Genomic DNA, 22,484 nt, shown 5'->3' with positions numbered 1-22,484 from the left:
GCATCAAAAAGACAAGGACACTGGCAACACAATACAAAAAAGAAAGTAACATTTTTCCACTATCATGTCTGTAACATGATGCCCCTTTTCCAAAAATTACCAACATATTGATGCCTCCTTTTAAATTCCTGTATAACAACACGAGTATGGGCTTCATGCGGAGCAATTTCATGGCCAAAAACCTATCCTTTTTGGAAATTCGAAGGAAAAAGTCTTAACATTGAATTGCTCAAGGCTATTCGAAAGCCTTGATCAATGAACATGGATTATGCAGGTACAGCTACCAACAATGAGGCTTTTGATCGATGGTTGATGTTAGAATAAATTCACCTCTCTTGCCCTGAGACGGCACTAGTCACACATGGATGTAACCTTTAAATTCATAGGTCATTTTGGCTTGAAGACGTCAATATAACATTTCATTTCCTCTCTCTCTCTCTCTCTCTCTCTCTCTCTCTCTCTCTCTCTCTCTCTCTCTCTCTCAGCGGCTGGATACGACAAAGTATGGTACACACAGATTAGAGTATGGAGCACACGGCCTTGACCTAGAGAGTTTGCCACCTTTTCAGTACGATCCCGACTCTCTCTAGCTTCATCTCTCACGTAGTGAGAGTAACATAGTGATCCGACACGCTCTCAGGCAACTCTATATCAGACGGACTTGGATCACATCTCCCCTCCGGCGGAAGATGTCACACTACAGAGACCATTTTCTTACCATACTGGAGGATGGGTTCATACAGCGACCACGTTGTATGGACATCTACATGCCACATAGCTCACAGGTGGCGATTGGTCAGCTCAGAGTGTTGTCATACAGACTAGAGATCGAGGTGGGGCGAGCTCATGACATTCCCAGGGAGGAGAGAGTGTGTAGAGTGGAAGTGGAAAGTGAGGAGCATTTTGTTTGCACATGAACCCCATCACCGGGCAAGTGCAAATACGAGTAGAGAGGAAATGGGCACGTGTCATAACGGCCTGACTAATGATGTCATGTGTGCTACCAAAGTCAAATAACACGACCACTTTTTGAACTTTGATATGTCCATAGCATTTTATGAGTTCCTCATAATCAAAACTCCCCTCCTGCTAAGCTTCTTGCTCCACACTCATAGCATTCACTTGAGGAATAGAGTCAAAAGTTGACACAGTAGCGGGTTCATTTTTAGATTCATTCGTAGGACAACCTTGTTTCTTGCGACCTACTACGTGACAACGGAAAAACCTATGCTCTTTTGCATATAATGCCTATTCTTCTTTACTTAATTGACCACCTACGATTCCTTGAGCAACTTTCTCATCAGGTGTGAATTGAGGTTTATCAGATATTCCTTTACCCTTATCTTTGTCACACTGAGATTGAGATGTAGAAGGAGAATTACATTGAAACGAAGGATTTAAAGAGTTCTTTTTGTAACGAACTGTTGACGTGTCAAAGTCCTGAAGAATGGAGTCAACTTGCAGATGCCGGGCGAGGGGCCTAAACCCTAAGAGAACAAGTAACAGAAGAAGAAGTCCTACCAGCTTATAGGGACCCCGTCCGAAGGGGCCCCAAGTGACATAAAGGATTAAAATAAAGTAGGACCCACAAACACGCAAAAATTGATGATGTGGCAGATTTCCGAATTTTGCGTTGGCTGATGACGTGGCAGGCTATACGGATTTCCGTGATTTACGCTGACAGCTTTTTGACTTTGCTTTTGGACCAGATGCTTTTGAGTTTGAAGGCTTTTCACTATAATTGCTTTTAGGCCAAGGGTCTTTAAATATGAGGTTAGGATTGAATCTCTGGCATGCTTCCTGGAGAAGGTGCAGAGTCTAGAGTACCGGCTTGTACTGTGTTGATGCAATATAAAGAAATACTGAAAGGGGCGCCAAGGTTTGGGGCCAATACTCTCTGGGGTGGAATTCCACCACTCCGTGTCGCGTGTCGTCTCTCTCTCTCTCTCTCTCTCTCTCTCTCTCTCTCTCTCTCTCTCTCTCTCTCTCTCTCTCTCTCAATTCAGTTGTTATTGAAGTGCTAAAAGTCTGTTCAATCTGTTCTTTTTATTGGCATGTGATGCCCGTCTTGTGACAGATTTACGCTGGTAGCTTTTTGGCTTTGCTTTTGGACCAGATGCTTTTGAGTTTGAAGGCTTCTCACCGTAATTGCTTTTTAGGCCAAGGGCCTTTAAATATGAGGTTAGGGCTCATTCTCTGGCATGCGTCCTATAGAAGGTGCAGAGTCTGGAGTACCGGCTTGTACTGGGTTGATGCAATATAAAGAAATACTGAAAGGGGCACCAAGGTTTGGGGCCAATACTCTCTGGGGTGGATTTCCACCACTCTGTGTCGCGTGTCGTCTCTCTCTCTCTCTCTCTCTCTCTCTCTCTCTCTCTCAATTCAGTTGTTATTGAAGTGCTAAAGGTCTGTTCAGTCTGTTCTTTTCTATTGGCACGTGGTGCCCGTCTTGTGACACTCTTTATTGTTACCATTCCCCATTAGAATTTTTGTCCTTGTATTTAAAGGAGTCTTGAGAAGAAGTTACCATTACCGTAGGCCGTCTTGAACTATGGCAAATATTGGTATTTTTGGAACCATAATCAGAGCTTTACTATGGTTAGAATTTTTCAGAACAGAATTCCGATAAAATCTGGAAAAGTTACGAGCTCTGAAAGGTTACACTATGAATTTAATTAGTTAAGTAAAACTGAAAGGTTTCAGTAATTATTACTGCTGAAGACTTTTTATCTTAAAGTTCTAGAAATTGCAGATATTTCCAAGTTTAATCATTAAAAGTCAAGAAAAATAGCAGAAATCGATTCTGGAAGCTGGGGGGGCTATGTGGGGCTCTAATGAACCTGCCCAAGACAAATTTAACAACAGGTGGCGCTAGATGGAAGCTCAGGACTTGCTTGAGGTGCCAGGACCTGCCAGAAACAGCCCGAGGACCCTGAAAAGCTATAAATAAACCTCTTTCTTCACAAAAAAATTAGACTCAGAGCCTTAGCAAATTCTCTCTCATCTAGAGAGGTCTCTACTCAGAAACCACTAGAGAGCAAAGCTCTAGTTGGTTAATCAACGGTAATTAGCACTAACCGTTTTCATTAGCAGAAATGTATTGATCTATTTATATTTTTTTAATTGATTCAATTAATTAAGAAGATTAAACCTACTTATACTCTAGAATTCTCTCATAACTCTTAATTCTATGCTGATTATTGAGATTAAGCTTAAGGATACTAATCTAGTTAATTATTATATTATATTATGACTCAAATTACTCATTTTAATCTTAAATTAATGATAATTATACTAATTAAATTTATATTAAGATAAGATAATTATTAAAGCTGTGTTAAATTGTCAAGATGATAGGAAAATTATCTTTTAATATTTCGAATAATTTTTGTAATTATTTAAGCAAAATTACACTGTTTTTAAGAGAAAAGTAAAGAGAAAAATGATCAAATTAACCCAAAAGCTTTGATATAATTATAAGAGATAAAACACATCTTAAGAAACCCGTGATAATTATCTTAACTACAGATAATTAGTTTAATTAATTATCTTAGCAGAAAATCATTGTTTTTAAGGAAAAATAAAAGACTGAAATAACAAATTGATCCAAAAAGATTTAAAATAATTATCAGATGTAAAACTCATTTTAAAAAACCCGCGCTAATTATCTTAACCACAGATAATAAGTTTACTTAATTACCTCAACAGAAAAACATTGTTTTTTTTTTAAATAAAAAGAAAAAAATAGTAAATTAATCGAAAAAGCGTAGAGATAATTACCAGAAGTAAAACTTATCTTAAGAAACACGTGATAATTATCTTACCACAGATAATTAGTTTTCTTAATTATCTCAGTAGAAAAACATTGTTTTTAAAAAAAAATAAAAATGAAAAATAACAAATTAATCCAAAAAGCTTTTAGATAATTATTAGAGGTAAAACTCATTTTAAAAAACCCATGATAATTATCTTAGCTACAGATATTAGTTTACCTAATTATCTTAGCAAAAAAACATTTTTTTTAAAAAAAATAACAAATTAATCCAAAAAGCTTTGAGACAATTATTAGAGGTAAAACACATCTTTAAAACCCGTGATAATCATCTTAACTATAGATAATTAGTTTACCTAATTATCTCAATAACAAAACACTTTTTTAAGATAAATAACCAAAAAACAAATTAAATTAAAAAGATTTGATATAATTACCAGAGGTAAAACACATCTTAAAGAACCCGTGATAATTATCTTAATCACAAATAGTTAGTTTAGCTAATTATCTTAACTAATATTAACAGATTTTGTGTATAAATTGAAGAAAGGAAATTAGTAAATGAATTTATATAATCACCCGATAGTTACTACAGATCAGAAACAACTTTTGAAGGTTGAAAAAATTATTAGCCCAAATAATTAGTATAATAAATTACTGTCGTCCAATATTGCGTAAATTAAACCATAAATCTAGAAGGAAAATTTATAAATCAATTTTATTAGTTAACCATAAAATTATTAGAGATATAACATATCAAATTCCATTTAGAATGAATATCCCACTAGCAGATAGGTAACTCATAATTTACTAAGGCCAAAATAGGGCATTTTACAATATAAACTAAAAGAGAAATTTAATAAAATAGCTCCCATAATTATACGATAATTATGAGAGAATACTAATAGTACCAAGAAGTTATTGGAGAAATATCTCATCCTAATATTTAACAAAGATACCTATTTACTCCAAAAATCTTTATTTTGGATTTAGAAAAAAAAAGATTATTCATTTAATTCTCTAATCGATTAAGTCATTTTATAAAGGTTGCCAATATGGCTCCAAAAAGAACCAGAGAAAATCCTCTTTCCGATAAAGAGGATACAATCAATAAAAAAACTAGAGCAACTCATGACCATGAGGCTGTGCCTATTCATAGGCCTACGTAGGAAAGTTTGCAGGCGCGCAAATGGCTGACCAGTCTCCATCATAGTTTTTTCCAGGCGCGTCCGATTGCCCAATCGGGCTTCCTCACGCGTGCGCGCATGGTTGCCGCATGGTTCAGTTTTTCGGACGCGAGCAGGGGATTTTTGACGCGCTGGCAAAAAAACCCCCGATTTGTCAAATGTGGCCCAAAACACCTCTGCGCGAATTGTGAAAAACCTGCAGCCATCCTGTTTGTGCAGAGAGAGCCCCCATCAAAGCTTGAGAGCTGAGAGGACTCGAGACCGCAAGCCGGGAGCCCTACCCAGTGCCACACACTCTCCCGCGCGCGGCTGATTCTTCACCTACGCCGTCCGTTACTCGTGAGGCCTCCACTTTGTCAAGGTTTGCAACTTTGCAGTGTGCACCTTGCAAGTTTGCAGAATCCATATGGGCCGAGTGAAGCGTCCCGAATGGCAGTATGTAGAACAATAGCCTCAAAAGAAAGGGCAATTTACATGTAAATGCAAGTATTGTGGGCATACTTGGGACGGCGGTCCCTCCCGTATTCGTGCACATTTATTGTCCCTCTCTGGCTATGGTGTAGGCCCATGTGGACTGGTGCCAGAGGACGTCAAAGAGGTGGTCACAAGATTGCATGTAGATGTACAGAATGATGGGAAGGACCCAAATGCATTTGTAGATGCCTTGGTGGATGATTTGGGAGCTAATGCCTCTGCCTCAGGCTCAATGAGTACACATGCATCAGGGAGTGCTCATGTAAGTGCCACTGGGACTTCGGCTTCCAAATCAAATGTAGGGTCCTCGAGCAAGAAGAGGAAGGTTGCACAAGGGCCCTTGGCAAGTGCATTTAGCTTGCAAGCACGCAAGCAAGCAGATCAAGCCTTGCGCAGGTTTTTTTATGCAGAGGACATTCCTGAATGGAAAGTGCGGAGTCCTTTCTTTTTGGAAATTGTCAAGGCAATTGGACAAGTTGGTCCATCGTATGTGCCTCCCACATACAATGCTTCGCGCACCACAGAGTTAAATGATGAGGTCAAATGCATTGGTCATGAGATCATGGGTGTGCGCGAGAAATGGAAAAAACATGGATGCACAATTGTATGTGATGGATGGTCTGACACTAGACGCAGGTCTATCATTAACTTTCTTGCATGCTCTATACATGGTTCTGTGTTTTTGAAATTTGTGGACACATCTGGGGAGACAAAGACATCAGAATTTATTTTCAAGCAGCTTAAGGATGTGATTATTGGGGTAGGACCCTCCAATGTTGTGCAGGTATGCATGGACAATGCAACTAATTGTGTTGGGGCCAGGCAAATGGTGGAAGAGAAATGGAAACACATTTTTTTCACGAGGTGTGTATGCCATTGCTTGGACCTCTTGTTTGAGGATATTCCCTTGGATTGCAAAAATTCTTGAAGATGCAACAAAGGTTGTCACATTTGTCACAAGGAAGTCCACTGTCTTGGCATTGTTTCGAATGCTTAGCAAGAAGGAATTGTTGAAGCTATCGGCCACTCGATTTGCCTACTACTTCATCATGTTGGCTAGTCTTGTGGATGAGAGATGTATGCAAGGTGTGCGTAGGCTTATGATTGATGCAAAATTTGTGAAAATAAAGGCATCCAGGACTGCAAAGGCCATAGTGGTCTCGGACATTGTGTTTAATACATCCTTTTGGCAAGAGGCCAAGTTGATTTTGAAGATTTGTGCTCCCATCTTGAAGATACTTCGTTTGGCTGATAGGGAAGGAGCCACCATGGGGCTTGTGTATGAGCTTACGGATCGCATGGTTGAGCAAATTCAAAACATGCAAGGTATTGATGCGGCAAGGATGCAAGAGATCAAGGACCTATGCGTTGATAGATGGAATATGATGCACACACCATTGCATGTTGTGGGATACTTGTTGCATCCTATATGGCGAGGAAGAGGGCAATTCAATGATAGTGAGGTTCATGACGGATGGATGACATTTTTGGACAGGTATACCAAGGGTGATTTGACCATGCAGGGTACCCTCATTGATGAGTTGGACACTTTCCTCACTGAAAGAAATTCATTTGCTCATCCTATTGCAAAGGATCCAAAGAGAATGCAAGAGAGTGTAAAATGGTGGGAGACTTTTGGGGCTTGCACGCCCACATTGCAGACTCTTGCACTTAAGGTGCTTTCTCAAGGGACAAATGCCTCTCCATGTGAGAGAAATTGGAGCACCTTCTCTCTCATTCACACCAAGAGAAGAAATAGGTTACTTCCTGCTCATACCGAGAAGCTTGTCTACATACACACCAACTTGAGGCTCTTATGCAAGATCAAAGAGCACGGCTATGAGAGAATGGAGGTGACATTGGAGATGCTTAACAAAGAGAAGGATGAGGATCGCTTGCTTGAGTTGCAGGAGATTCAAGAGGCTATTGCACAGAGCACTGCTGATGTTATGGAGTCTCTTCCGATTAGCATGCCCAGTGATATTGGGACTTCATGCTCTGTTGCTGAGGATGAGGATGAGGATGATGAGGGTGATGATGAGGAGGTGGCCTTTGATGAGAGTTAGAGCTCATTGCATTTTTCTCTAGCCTCGGTCCTGACTCCTCTTAGCTCTACAATCTACTTATGTTTTGGATTCACTATTTAGCATGGAGCGGCTGGACTCCACCCTCTAGGCTCTATTTATGTTTTGTCATTTGAATTTTGGAGTACTCAGTACACAGTCTTGCTGGTTTTGGAGGCTCCATATTTTGCCATCTAGTATGATCATGATTCATTGATCATTTGATGTATCTATTGATCAGAGATCTTGATCTGTTTCTCGGCTCCCGACTCCTTGATTTAGCTAGATTCTACATTTTCAAGTTTCTATGATGTTTTAATGCATTATGTGGCTTTGGGCTACTCTCTAAAGTTTAGTGTTTTAATTTTAATTGCTATTTGTTATGAGATATATATATATATACACTAATTTTTTAGTGCCGTATGGTATTCCACGTATGGAATCTTCGGGGGGTCTGAATCGGGCTTATATCGGGCTTCCATACCCGCCCGAGTGAGACGCATGGTTGCCGCATGAAAAAACTATGGTCTCCATTTGTTCACTTAAGTCTTTAAATAACTTAAAGTTCGTTTATAAATTAACATTGCATACGTTAGAATTAGGAAAGATTAACTGGTCGTAAACGTAAGGTGACTTCCAAGAAACCAACGAGCAATGATTGTAAATAAGAAAGAATTGATTGGGCTACGATTGATTGATCTAAGAATAAAATGTTTGATCATCTTTAAGATAGCTTGTCTCAAAACACCTCTGATTCTTTGGAATATTTTACTCCAGATAATGAGTAATGATGGCGATTTCGCCATGGATGAGTCGGTTTTCTCAATGCGCGTGGAGTCTTTACCTTGTGTTTGTCTGTGCTTGTGGATATTACTTAGGATATCGAGTTTATCCTAGAGGGACCGTTCGGTTGTATGGGCAATCGGTTGGCGTATAGACGTCCAGATTATGGGTGATGGCTTTTTCCGCCCCGGTTTTTATAAATAAGGAATAGGTGCCGTTTTTTCATCCCTATATACGTGGTCTTGAGACAAGCCAGTACTGCACGGAGTTACTCCAGAATGAGAGTACTTTGTCTTAAGTCAAAAGACGTCTTTTTGCTAAAACAATGTTTTCAATACTGTCTTTAAGGACTGTCTTAATGAAATTCAACTATGAAAGTTAAAAGAAATCATTGTTTTAATTGTGGTAGTAATTAAATAACAAAACAACATGTGTGAGGACAGAGCCGCTGGTGGACTCCTCTTGTCACAATTAAAACAATGATTAAAATAATTAAAAGAATGATTTCTTTTAACTTTCATAACTAAATTTCATTAAGACAGCCCTTGAAGACAGTATTGAAAACATTCTTTTAGCAAACAAACATCTTTAAACTTAAGACAAGGTACTGTCATTCTGGAGTAACTCTAAGCAGTACTGGCTTGTCTCAAAACCACCTATACATGGGTGAAAAAACGGCACACATTCCTTATTTATAAAAACCGGGGTGAAAAAAGCCATCACCCATAGTCCGGGCGCACATACGCCAACCGGTTGCCCGTACAACCAAGCGGTTCCTCTAGGATAAACTCGATATCTTAAGTAATATACACAAACTCGATATCTTGGTACTATTAGTATTCTCCCATAATTATTATATAATTATTGGAGCTATTTAACTAAATTTCTCTTTTAGTTTATATTTCAAAATACCTTATCTTAACCTTAATAAATTATGAGTTGTCTATCGGCTAGTGGGATATTTACCTTAGATGAAATTTGATATATTATCTCTAATAATTTTTTGGTTAACTCATAAAATTGCTTTATATATTTTTCTTTTAGATTTATGATCTAATTTAGGCAATATTAAACGACGATAATTTGTTATACTACTTATTTGGGTTAAAGTAATTTTTCCAGCCTTCAAAAGTTATTTCTGATCTCTGGTAATTATCGCATAATTATATAAATTCATTTACTATATTTTTTTCTCAATTTATATATAAAATCTGTTAATATTAATTAAAATATTTAGCTAAACTAACTATCTGTGGTTAAAATAATTATCATGGATTTTTTAAGATGTGTTTTATCTCTAATAATTATTTCAAAACTTTTTAGTTTAATTTGCTATTTTTTAAAATAATTTTCTCTTAAAAAAAGTGTTTTTCTACTTAGATAATTAGGTAAACTAATTATCTGTAGTTAAGATAATTATCACGGGTTTCTTAAGATGTGTTTTACCTTTGCAAAGCTTTTTGAATTAATTTGTTATTTTTTTTCCCTTTTATTTTCTCTTAAAAATAGGTTTTTTTCTCAAATAATTAGGTGAAGTAATTATTTGTGATTAAGATAATTATCACGGGTTTCTTAAGATAAGTTTTACCTCTGATAATTATTTCAAAGCTTTTTGGATTAATTTGTTATTTTCTCTTAAAACAGTGTTTTTTTTTAAGATAATTAGGTAAACTAATTATATGTGGCTAAGATAATTATCACGGGTTTCTTAAGATGAGTTTTACCTCTGATAATTATCTCAAAGCTTTTTGAATTAATTTGCTATTTTTTCTCTTTTATTTTTTCTTAAAAACAGTGTTTTTCTACTAAAATAATTAAGTAAACTAATTATCTGTGATTAAGATAATTATCATAGGTTTCTTAAGATTAGTTTTACCTCTGATAATTATCTCAAAGCTTTTTGGATTAATTTTCTATTTTCTCACTTTTATTTTCTCTTAAAAATAGTGTTTTTCTGCTAAGATAATTAGTTAAATTAATTATCTGTAGTTAAGATAATTATCACGGGTTTCTTAAGATGTGTTTTACCTCTCATAATTATCTCAAAGCTTTTTGGATTAATTTCTTATTTCTCTTAAAAACAATGTTTTTGTGCTAAGATAATTAATTAAACTAATCTATAGTTAAGATAATTATCACAGGTTTTTTAAAATGTGTTTTACTTCTGACAATTATCTCAAAACTTTTTGGGTTAATTTGATCATTTTCCTTCTTACTTTTCTCTTAAAAACAATGTTATTTTGCTTAAATAATTACAAAATTATTCAAAAAATTAAAAAATAATTTTTCTAGCATCTTGACAGTTTAACACAACTCTAACAGTTATCTTATCTTAATCTAAATTTAATTAGTATAATTATCATTAATTTATGGTTTAAATGAGTAATTTCAACTCTAATATAATATAATAATTAATTAGATTAGTATCCTTAAGCTTAATCTCAATAATTAGCACATAATTAAAAATTAGAAGAGAATTTTAGAGTATAAGTAGGTTTAATCTTCTTAATTAATTGAATTAATTAAGAAAATATAAATACATTAACATAATTCTGCTAATTAAAAAGGGTTAGTGCTAATTATCGTTGATTAGCCAATTAGAGTTTGCTCTCTAGTGATTTCTGAGTAGAGATCCCTCTAGATAAGAGAGAATTTGCCAAGGCTCCGAGTCTAATCTTTTGTGAAAAAGGGGGGTCTATTTATAGCTTTTCAGGGTCCCTTGACTGTTTCTGGCAGGTCCTGACACTTCAAGCAAGCTCCCAACTTCCATCTAGCGCCACCTGCTGCTAAATTTGTCTTAGGCAAGTTCATCACAGCCCCACACAGCCCCCTTCAGCTTCCAAAATCGATTTCTGCTATTTTTTCTGACTTTTAATGATTAAACTTGGAAATATCTGCAATTTCTAGAACTTTAGGATAAAAAGCCTTTAGCAGTAATAATTACTTAAACCTTTCAATTTTACTTGACTAATTAAATTCATAGTGTAACCTTTCAGAGCCTATAACTTTTCCAAATTTTATCGGAATTCTGTTCTGAAAAATTCTAACCAAAGTAAAGCTCTGGTTACGGTTCCAAAAATACCAATATTTGCCATAGTTGGATCATTCTACAGTGTCTTCTTAACAACCAAGTTAATTTGATCAGGCTTTGTACAATTTCTAAGGTTTCAGAAACTGGAAACCTTACACTAACTGGGACACACGATTAGCATACAACATCACAGGTTTACCTTGTTGAGACAAAGCCCGAAAATCCTTCTTCAATCGCTTTAAATACTGTGGAGGCAAGAAGCGAGTCTTTAGATCCTCCTCAAACTCCTCCCAACTAAGCTCAAGAGGGGAAACAAGGAGAGACTCCGAATAGGCCGCCTTGTGAGGTTCCTCCTTCTCCATCCACTTATCCTTCTAGGTGATGTCATCACATGTGAGATGCATGGAAGACGAGAACTTTGTGATTATCAGACTTTTCAACAACCGCAAAATAAGATGTAAATTGATGCAACCAAGAATAAATGACAATAGCATCCATCTCACCGTCATACTTACTGAACGTAATCTTCTTATGAATTGGTTTGTTGATCGTCCATGTAGCATTAGTCGCCTCCACAATGGTCTTGGCAAGCTTTTCATAATCCGTCTCCAAAGAAGAGGTATCGGATTGGATCGCCAAGGTTTTGATGAGATCACGCATGGCTTCCCTTGCCAGCCTACAAGCATCGACGTCTGCCTAACGCTCCTGTCTACGAGCCTTGGCTTTGGCTGCCCATCGACGTTCCTATTGCTCCACCGCTTCCACACGCTCTTGTCGGCGCGCTTCATCTTGCCACATCATCATCTCCATCATCATCCGCATCATGGAATCCATGGGATTTGGTGGCAAGGATGGAGGGGTAGGGGGGGGAACTCATTGGAGGATCCGAAGGTGGAACTTGCTCACCTTCTGAATTGATGGAGGTTTCCATACCGCTACGAGTCTTGACCATGCAAGGAATACTGCTCTTGGTTCAAGGAAGGTCACAGACTAATCTTTAGAAGACTATCTACCCCCTCATCGGCGCACCCCGCATGCAACACCCGGTATTTTTCTGACCCTCATGGCGCACGGTGCCACGCGCTATGGTAGGCCTACTATTCCAAGAGTGAGAGGAGTATCACCGAAGGGATGCAAACACAACCAAAAACAGAAGAGAAAGAAAAAACTTTTTTGGAGATTAACGATACCAATGTCAGGTGCAGTGGAATTGAAATGGTGAGGATCTAGGTTTTACACTTCCACAAATCTTCACTTCTTTCCTTGAGTTAGTGTTGGCTTCTTAGCATGAATGATGGTTCCTTTTATTTTCCTCAAGAGAGGGAATGAGAGAGAGGTAGAGATGTGCACAGAGAGAGAGAGAGAGAGAGAGAGAGAGAGAGAGAGAGAGAGAGAGAGAGACCCGATGGAGTCCCAACCAACCCTCTCAAGGGCCCCCCCACACCGTTGCTGATGTGGTATTTGCTTTCAATTGCGTAAATGGAAAGTACACACATGCAATACCTCAAGTGCAGACACTAATGACTCGAATGGGGAATGTCGACACGGTAACGCTTCAAGATGAAGCACCTCTCGCCTGGTTTGATGCACCATTTGATCCTTCTCAATGTGGGATTGTTGATGCCCACCAAGGGGTAGATATGGGGCTGATTTTGCGCTCCCAATGTGAGAGGAATGAAGGGGTGAAAACGCAGACAATGATAGGGCCGGCTATGGATAGCAATGGGAGCACTCAATGCAGCGAGGGATGACCGAGAAGGCTCAATGGGCTGCCGAAGTACCGGACCGCAATGGGAAGATTAATGACAGATCCGTGCCGTTCCGACAAGGAAAGGGGCTGAAATCTGAAAAGGCTGGCTGCTCTGCTGAAAATGACAAAATGCTAAGCTGATCCGCCGCCGTGGAGTAAAACACCAAGCTGATTGTTGAGGCAAAATGGCTGATTTCTAGACACTCCTATCTAGGGACAGGTGAAAAATGGCTCTGGAGGTCGATGACGCATGTCCACGTGGCACACAGAGCCATGTGCACGCGACATCCCCTCCTGCTTAAGGTGAGGTACAGGTACCGAGTTGTATGGCTAGAGGCGAACTCGAGCTCATATGTAGAAAGTGAGGGCCTGGCACCACAAGGTGCAAAGTGTTTTCAGAGGATTCGAGTTGTGGGCATCTGTGGAAGACTAGTGTCATAGGCCCCAACCCGACAAATCTTGAGTGAGGACACTGGCGGCTCTAGGCTTGGGAGAGCCACCCTTTGGTACGAGTGCAGTGGGACCTGAGAGAGTGGTTTTGGCCAGATCCTTTCTCTTCAGCCGATCACCCAGGGACCCCTTTTTTCCAATACACAAATCGCCTAGGACGCCACATACTGACAGCACGGAGCGAGGCTCACCTTGCTGCTGCACTCCACTGGCACGAGGAGAGTCTCACAATCCAGTTCCTGTCAGTTTTTTGAGAGCGCTTGTGGGACATCACACGACCAAGGAGAGTTACCATGTTTCAGTGGCTAGTTGCGCATAGAGCCACTACAATCGGGAGTTGGTTGGTACACAGCAGCCTCTCGGCAGCATGCACAACCTATGGCCACCCATTGGAGACTCAGTGTCACTATTTGTGGGACTGCCCCATGGCACAACATGTTTGGCTTCAGCAACAGGATAATGTCAGCACTTTCCACACCCAGTCTGTACACTTGGGGTGATGCAGCCCAGTCCACACTCACGGGCCCAACGCTCCGATTTTGAGATGGCTTCCATCAGGGATGATTGTGATTAAAGGGGGTCGGCCCACACTCTAGCCTACCACAGAGCTCATCCCCCAAGAGTGGTGTAGTGATAGAGAGTGGTGTTGGAAGCTCATCTCCAGTCTGACACTCTGGTTCATCTGGCGGCCCGCTACTTCCGCATCTTTGAGGCTGCTCCTATCCAACCAGCAAAGACTGTTCGTGACATTTGGCTCAAGTTGATCCATACACTCAAAGGCCAGTTTGAGAGACTTCAGGCAGTTCTGACCGCATGTGGGAGCGCCGCGAGGCTTTCTTACGACTCTGGCATCCAGGCCCTTCTTCACCATAGTCCAGGGCGTGCCTAGATGGCATTACTGGCCACCTGTGTGGTTGTTTCCTCCCCCCATCTCGTGATTTAGCCCTCATTGTACATATATTGTCTTTTCATTGGGAGAGTCACCCCCCTTTTCTGATGTAGCCCTCTCTAGCAGAGGCCGGTTGTAGCCCTTTTGGCAATTTTATTAACTAATGGAAGGATCTTTTTCTTGAAAAAAAAAACACTACAAAGGATGCCCAAAAGCAGAGCCCCAAAAGCACTTGATCCAAAAGCATCTGTTAACAAAAGCATGTGCAAAATTGCCAATTTTGCAACCAACGCAAAACACGCGCGATTTATAGAAATCTACCTCAGCTTTAGTGCTCTGTCTTATTAGGGTTTTAGATCCCTCGGCCGATGCTCCATAAGTTCTTTAAGTTGGTGGGTTAGGTTTTTAAAATCCTAACCCCTTTTAGGCCCCTCGGTCACAACTTCTACACTTCTTCTTCTTGTCCTCTCAGCCAATTCCTTCTAGTTGGGCACGCCACGTCATCACTTTGTGATATACCCCCCCTCTTTTTAAATAACTATAATCACTCTTGATACGCCTGCAAAACAGCCAAAGTACAGAAACTTTTTTCAGTAGACACTAACTTTGTTCCCATGCACCAGACTCCACAAATCCAGCTTTTCTACAAAGACATCAGTCACCAATTAGTTCATATTTCCGTCGAGGGTCTCATATACAAATCATGATCATTGTAACCATTTAGCAATCACACCCAGACCACGCTGATCTTTTCACAGATGTCTTGATCTCCTAAATCTTCTTACTATCAGATTCATATCTTTTCTTTTTCACAATTTAAGCAAACCAAGCCCATGACCATCCCCACAGATAGTACATTCTCAAAGCATGCAATTCACAAAATCACACACTTAGTTCACGGTACTTGTTTAGAAAGATAGTACTCCTGTAAAGATGGTAGTCCAATTGTATATCGCTTGCATTGGTCCTCCAAGGGAATCAGCTTGAAGAAAGACACCGGAAGGTAGAGATCGAGGAACCTTTGGTTATAGTCTTCCACCGTCTCCATGGCAAGCATTTTCAAACCCTCCCATTCTGACAAAATCTGGACTTCAAACAAGGAGATAATGTAACTTCGTGCAAAAATAGTCTTGAAAGCCTGCCAAGTCCTTGGAGCATGCGGTTGGGTAGCGTTGAACTCCACCACTGCATAGCATTATCCTTGAGGAATCCCACAGCTCAAGAAGTCTTTGACTCTTCTGTGTAGTTCCCCAAAGCATAGATGTTGTCAAACCGTTGAAGGAACTGCAAGGCTTTCTTCCTATCTTTCACTCCAAAAAAAGTGAGAATTTTACAGTAGTCCCACCATCCTTAAAATCTTTTGGTTGGTTCGATGCAGACTCCGGATGTGGATAGTAGGGATATCCATAAGGGCTCCAACCATTGTACCGAGGAGGCGGTGGCGGCGGGGAGGTGGTGGCAACGATGATGGCAAAGGTAGTTGCACTGGATCAAGATGGTTGTACCATGTTCCTAAAAATTCCCCCAATTGGAACAAAAGGTTGAGTAGGTTGTCGGTTAGAGACTCTTGTACTTTCTAGTGTCGGAGGAGGTGATACCACCTGAGACATCAAAGGGAGCAACATGTAATTCAGGAACTACTCGAAACTTTGCAGCATTGGTAGATTCTATTGAGGATGCCGCGAAAGTATGTCGCGGAGCTCATTGAGAAGAAACTGCACGTACTTTGTAGAATCCAGAAATGCCATCTTGCTTTGTTTGTTCTTTCAAGGACCGGTATGCTTTCAAAAAGGCACTCGATTAGAGCTCTAATACCAGTGTAACAAGACAACACCACATGCCAACGGAAAAGAACGGACTAAACAAACTTTGGACGCTTCAAAACAACTAAACTAAAAGAGATACACTTTACACGAGGCACCGAGTGGCGGAGTTCCACCTCAAGAGAGCAATGGCCCCAAACTATGGCCCGGATTTTGGTATTTCTTTATATTGCTTCAACGATGTACAACTCTCGCAGCACTGCTCTGCATCTCTCGCAGGAAGGATGCCAGAGAGTGAGCCCTAACTCTTATTTGAAGGCCCTTGGCCATCAAAAGCAGTTTACATGAAAAGCTTCAAACCCAAAAGCATATGGTCCCAAAAGCTAGCGCCCAAAGCTGCCAGCGCAATTAGCGGAAATCCGTACAATTGCCACGTCAGCAAGCAGGGCAAAACATAGAGCTGCCACATCATCGGCTCTACGCAAATTTGGAGTGTGTGTGACTGCTTTATTTTAGGCCCCACCAAACGGGGTCCCATAAGTTATTGGGGATTGGCAATGCTTCGATTGAAATGTAAGCCAAATATTATGCTTGACAATGCCTTGATGAGTCCTTGCATGGGAGGTTGCAGTTCAAGCATGGCAAGTATCAGGCGACCCTAGTAAAGGGCAGTTCAAGCATGGCTAGTACCAAGCAACCCTAGTGAGGAGCACATGAAGCATGTCAAGTGCATGAAAACACAAAAGCTGCCATTGTAAGCCAAGGTGACCATACACACACATGAGGAATCAACCACTTGTCCAAAACAGCCCATTAGAGGCCTAGAGAGGAGAAGAAAGTGGAGACACTTGGCACTTGGGCTATGTAAAAACACACAAAAACACACATCTCTATGTAAAGGGCTGATTTAGCCAATTGTAAGAGCTTCTGCCGGCACTCTCTCTCTCTCTCTCTCTCTCTCTCTCTCTCTCTCTCTCTCTCTCTCTCTCTCTCTCTCTCTCTCTCTCTCTCTCTAATGGCGTGAACTTCTCCTGCCCTATACTCACGCTGCGCGGGCGCAGGTGGTAGCTAGTGTTTGTTGCGCTGAAGCCCGTGCTGCTCGTGTGCGCTGCTGCCTTGTTGCCCGCCGGTGAACAGAGAGGGCAGGTTCGCACACTGCTGCCCTGTACTCGCGCTGCGCACAGGCTGTAGCTAGTGTTTGCTGCGCTGAAGCCCCTGCTGCTCGTGCGCGCTGCTGCACTGTTGCCCGCCAGTGAACAGAGAGGGCAGGTTCGCACGTTGCTTGGGAGCAGGTTTGCATGCTGGCAGGTTCACGCTACAGGCTGAGAAAGACGTTAACGTGCGTTGGAACAACAGTCTGAACAACAGTAAAGCAGCTCTCACCAGGTTCAAATAGGGCGCGTCGACCAGCAGGCAGACCAACGATTGTGCAGTACGGCCTCACAATAGAAAGCGTAGATTTAGGCCTTGCAGGAATAGAAAACAGGTCGTACTCTCTCTCTCTCTCTCTCTCTCTCTCTCTCTCTCTCTCTCTCTCTCTCTCTCTCTCTCTCTCTCTCTCTCTCTCTCTCTCTCTAGTGCGGGTTGGAGCAGCAGAACCCCATCAGTACTCAACAGTGTTACTAAACACAAGTAGGACTGAGGGCCTGCGCAACAGAGGCCGTTATGATGGAGGTCATGAGCCCTTCACCAATTCGCAAGTCCCGTACGAAGGCAACCTTCATGCTTACAAACAAGCGGATAACACAAGTGGAAAGGGAGATGAAGGTGTGGAAAGCAGAGATCGAAGGATGGTGGAAGGAGAAGGCAAACCTTCTTCAAATGTTCCTCAACGAAGGCACGCAATGGAAGAAGGAGAAAGAGGACCTGCGCCTAGAGATACAAGCACTTAAGGCGGATTCACGAGCACTCAAAGAAGAGGTCTCAGCCCTCAAGCGAGAGCTTGCTGATAGAGCAAGCAACGGACTAGAGGAAGGTGAATTCCAGTCCTCGGTGATAAAGGAGATCAAGGTCATCAAGGAACAGGTACGGATGATCAAAGAGGAAGAGAAACAAAATGAGGCAAAGACGTCTTCGTGGGTAGATGTAATCACAAAGACACAAAAGAAGGCGGATGAGGCCGAGAAATGGATAGAAGTCGCTAAGAAAGGGAAAGGGAAAGAAACCACATCTATCCTCACTCCTACAATCATCAACATGACTTTAGAAGAAGGGCAACGAAGGAAGACTAGAGCTCTGCATATACGAATAACCGGTCTAAAAGACCGAGATGATGTGGAAGGGGAAGGCAAATAACTTCTCCGCATGATGGGTAGTGAGGCTACTCATACAAAGGCATGGAGGGTAGGGAAGAAGACACAAGGAAATGGGAAGACTTCAAAGGAAAGAACTCTAATCATGCACTTCCCATCCATGGAGGCAAAGAAGGACTTCTTGAAGAAGCGTCCTACACTAAAGAAAACGGGCATATTTCTTGGAGATGACCTCACACTCACACAGCTTGCTCATATGAAAGAAGTTATGCCTGAGATAATGACAACTCGAGAGAAGGGGAAATTGGCCTTCTGCAGGGATGGACGAGTGGTTATTCTGGAGAACCGTCCCGCATGACGGTGCGAGACCTGTGGGACTACACTCAGAGTGGCTACATGGAATTGTAATGGATCTTTGCGCCTTGATGTAGGGGCAGTTGAGGATAGTTTCATAGGGAGAGACATCATTTTCTACTCTGAGACGCATCAAGCCCCGAGGCAGTCCATGCCCCATCTGAGCAAATACATATGGGAGACAACTTGCAAACAGAAGACTCGATCAGCACAGAGGACGAGGTTCAGGAGGAGTGGCAGTCTTATTCAGGGAGAAGCTACAGTCTCTGATACATATAGCTCGGAGGAATGAGCATGCTAGGTACATGTGGGTGAGACTGAAGGCAGAGACAGGCAGATATCTCTACATCGCTATTTGCTATTTTTCTCCTAGTACATCAATATATGCATCACCTAGAGGACAGTCCCCCTTCTCCATTTTGGATGATGATACATGGGAGTTTTCCAGAGATGGCGACATTATTATCTTGGGGGATTTCAATGCTAGGACTTCCCATCACTAGACAGTATACTATGATACCTCAGAGGAGTTGATGCGAGAGCTTGATATTACAGAAATGGGCCTATCTAGATTATCACAGGATGAGGAGCAAACTGAGTATGGCAAATACTTGATCGATATGGGGACTGCACATGGATTGGCCATTTTGAATGGCCTACAGAGATTCCCTGCAGCAAGTGATTTTACATCCTTTTCACATCGGCATGGCGCTAGTACAATGGATTATGTTATGGCTCCACCAGGACTCGTTTCTTCCTTTCAGGATTTCATGGTGGGAACTAGGCTAGTTGGGGTAGCAATCGATCATGCTATCTTGTCTTTCACTCTATCGTTCCAGTTCAACATAGTTCCATTGGGAGAGGCCTCCAACGTACTCGGTATACCTTCACGAGGGAGACGGATCCCGTGTACATTGATGAGATATATAGGCAGCTATGCACTCAGGAGCCAGGACGACCACTAGATGAGCTCACCCAGATTCTGACAGAGACGCTCCATGATGCAGCATCCCTATACGCAGACGATTTGGGAGCATGCCTCAGAACAATTGGTATGATGAGGAGTGTAGAGAGACGAGGATCAGATTACAGAGAGAGGTGTTCATGGGTACTACTACACATAGACAGTCACGGATTATCTTTCGCCGCCTAGTGCGACGAAAGAAGAGGGCTTATTGTCACAAACGGTGACATGGCTGCCTATTACACACACTCTCTGCCCTGTGGAAATTCTCAAATGATGACGTGGCTGGCTGCAGTACGGACGCCCGCAAATTGCGGAAAATATGACACGTGGCAGGATGTACGGATTCCGCGATTTTCGGTGCTTTTTGCGGCAGATTTGGCGCTGCTTTTGGGCATTGCTTTTCCTACGGAAGAGGAGAGAGAGAGAACCTGTTTTCTTTATTTTTATGCAAGAGGTTCAGAGAGAGAGGGAAGCCTCTCCTGCTTTATTTTTCAAAGATTTTGATTTTCAGCTTTTGGGACAGTTTTTGAAGCTTTTGGGGCTCTGCTTTTAGCATCCCTTTGTAAAACCTTTAAATAAGCGGGTAGGCCTCTCATAACTCGGAGCATCTGGACGCAAAGTCTGAGTGTGACCACCTGCCTACACTCTTGTACTTTGAACACAGATTAATACAAAAAGAAATACCGAAAGGGGCGCAAGTCTTTGGGGCCAATATCTTTAGGCACGGAACTCCATTGGGCGAGTGTCGAATCAATTGTGAACTGTGAACTGTTTGAAGTGATTATTTGTGGTGTCGTGGTAGATTCTCGACTTGGAGTGTCCAAGTCTGTTACAATGGTATCAGGCGCGGTCAATTTCTCTCCTACGGGAAATCCGATCCTTTTACGCAACACCTATGGCTTCAGGCAAAGATCGATCGACTTCCTCTGCATCCGACGATGCAGGAAGAGATCACAACGAAGATTCACGCGAGGAGTATGGCCCACCTCGGCCCACTCAGGTGGAGCTCAAAGAGATGGAGCGTCAACGAGTGATCTGCGACGCAACAAAGATGATGATCAATTTTGCGAAGGACCCAAAATTTGCAAAATATATGAGCGAGACCTCTTTCAATGAGGTGCATGCGCAGTGGCGGCAGACCACAGAGCCACCCCTCAAACCGGCCCTGAAGGAACCTCATACTTCAAGGATGTACAAAGAGCAAGAATTAGAAGAGGTGGTTGATACACGAATTGCACAGCTTTTTGACGCACAAAACAAAGTGAAAAAGCACAACAAAAAGCAAAAGAAAGGAGCTAACTTCCCGGGATATTTGGGTCGTTAGTCTACTTTTGAAAAGGCAAGAGAGCAAAAGAGGCGTGTTCGATTTGAAGGAGTACCCAGTTCTTCTTCTTCTTCTTCTTCTTCTTCTTCTAAGAGTTCTTCTAGCTCATCTGACTCGAGCGAAGAAGACAAAAAAGGCAAAAAGCGAAGCAAAAAGCAAAGCTTCGGAAAGGGCAAGAAAAAGGCAAAGAAGCCAAAATCTCGCCCCGTGGTTGACAATTCTACAGAGGACTCGTCTTCAGATAGTTCAGACTTTGATGACAACAGTTTTTATGCAAACAAGAATAATTTTTAAAAAGCCAACCAATATGACTTTGTGGAAGACAAAAGCAAGAAAGTCCGAGAGTTTAAGGAAGGTGGACATTCAATTAAATTTGACACGTTTTCTGGTTATAGAGATGGTTCGAAGGCTTTGTCTTTTGTACAACAGTTTGACATAGCTTTCTCTGGAGGGTGTTATTCAAAGCACTCTAAGAATCGGAGAGCTGCCTCTTACTCTAAGGGGAATGCTCGAACTTGGTGGTTAACGCTTCTATTAATAAGATAGCGCCAGTTGAATGGCTGAAATTCAAAAGGCTTTTTATTTCTTCTTGGCGGACTCCGGAGTATGAACGCAACATACGCACTGCTTGGAACCATCTACGGATGACCAAGAAAGATACAGTGGACGCTTATTGCGAGAGATTCTGGAGCTCTTTTCTACCCACCTCTTCATTTGAGAAGATCTCGTTCAAGGAACAGATTGAGCGGTTTACCTTGGGTCTTCCGACAGAGATCCGAGATCACTGCTTAGAACAAAAGTCAGCTTCCATTTGGAGTTAATGAGTCATGCGAAACGGGGCTTTGCCATTCACTCTAGCAATCTGACCTACCCCACAGATGAGATCATGATGCAAAGAGCTGAACAGACTTCAACAAATGAAAGTAGAAAGAGGAAGAGCAATCCGGAAAATAAAGAAAAGGATGCACGACCCAAGCTTACTCCTCAAGACAGGGCTCGCTTCATCAAGGAGGGGAAGTGCTTTGGATGCGGGAAAACTGGACATATCTCCGCAAAGTGCCCTAAAAAGGCACAGAAAGAACAGAACAACAAGGACGATGAAAGGCCTGAGAGTTCGAGAGCAGCTGAGGACCGTGGAAGAAAAGGCAAGATGAAAACATGACTGGTTCCAAATTGCGTGGGTACCGATCCCAACACGATAGACAAGAGTACAAAACTTTGCCGAGCTTGGGGCAAAGTGAAAGACCAAGAAGCCCTAATCTTCTTTGATGGAGGAGCCAAGGCCAACTTCATTTCACCAGAATTGGCGGCAAGGCTCGAGATCACTCTCGATTGGATAAGACCACTTGCAGAGGCTGTTCTAGCGGCACCGGACAGGGACGTAGCCATTACACCTGTCATTGGCAAACTTCGGTTGCATTGTCA

At 41.6% G+C, this 22,484-nt stretch overlaps 2 protein-coding genes across 8 annotated transcripts in view; one reads left to right on the top strand and one right to left on the bottom strand.

The window, feature by feature from the left end:
- Positions 1-22,484, bottom strand: part of LOC147457762 (uncharacterized) — a 105,589-nt gene that overhangs the window by 4,325 nt on the left and 78,780 nt on the right. The gene's annotated exons all lie outside the window — the stretch shown is intronic.
- LOC147457763 (uncharacterized) lies at positions 690-8,389 on the top strand. The gene is made up of 5 exons (XM_086511887.1): positions 690-833; positions 5,411-5,689; positions 5,750-6,241; positions 6,354-6,896; positions 7,257-8,389. The coding sequence occupies exons 1-5, from the start codon at positions 690-692 to the stop codon at positions 7,497-7,499; spliced, it is 1,701 nt and encodes a 566-aa protein (XP_086368013.1). The 3' UTR covers positions 7,500-8,389.

Source organism: Adiantum capillus-veneris, chromosome 5 (assembly GCF_014529385.1).
Source record: "Adiantum capillus-veneris isolate H3 chromosome 5, ASM1452938v2, whole genome shotgun sequence".
Lineage (NCBI taxonomy): Eukaryota > Viridiplantae > Streptophyta > Polypodiopsida > Polypodiales > Pteridaceae > Adiantum > Adiantum capillus-veneris.
The sequence above is the reverse complement of the archived record's forward strand: the minus strand, read 5'-3'. Positions and strand labels throughout refer to the sequence as shown.

Bases quoted from the DNA above. Each gene is read 5' to 3' on its own strand.
- LOC147457763 (XM_086511887.1), top strand. From the start codon at position 690: ATGTCACACTACAGAGACCATTTTCTTACCATACTGGAGGATGGGTTC. The intron at 834-5,410 runs GTGGGGCGAGCT...GTAGAACAATAG, and splicing joins CATACAGACTAGAGATCGAG to CCTCAAAAGAAAGGGCAATT. The intron at 6,897-7,256 runs GTTCATGACGGA...CTCTTATGCAAG, and splicing joins GGCAATTCAATGATAGTGAG to ATCAAAGAGCACGGCTATGA.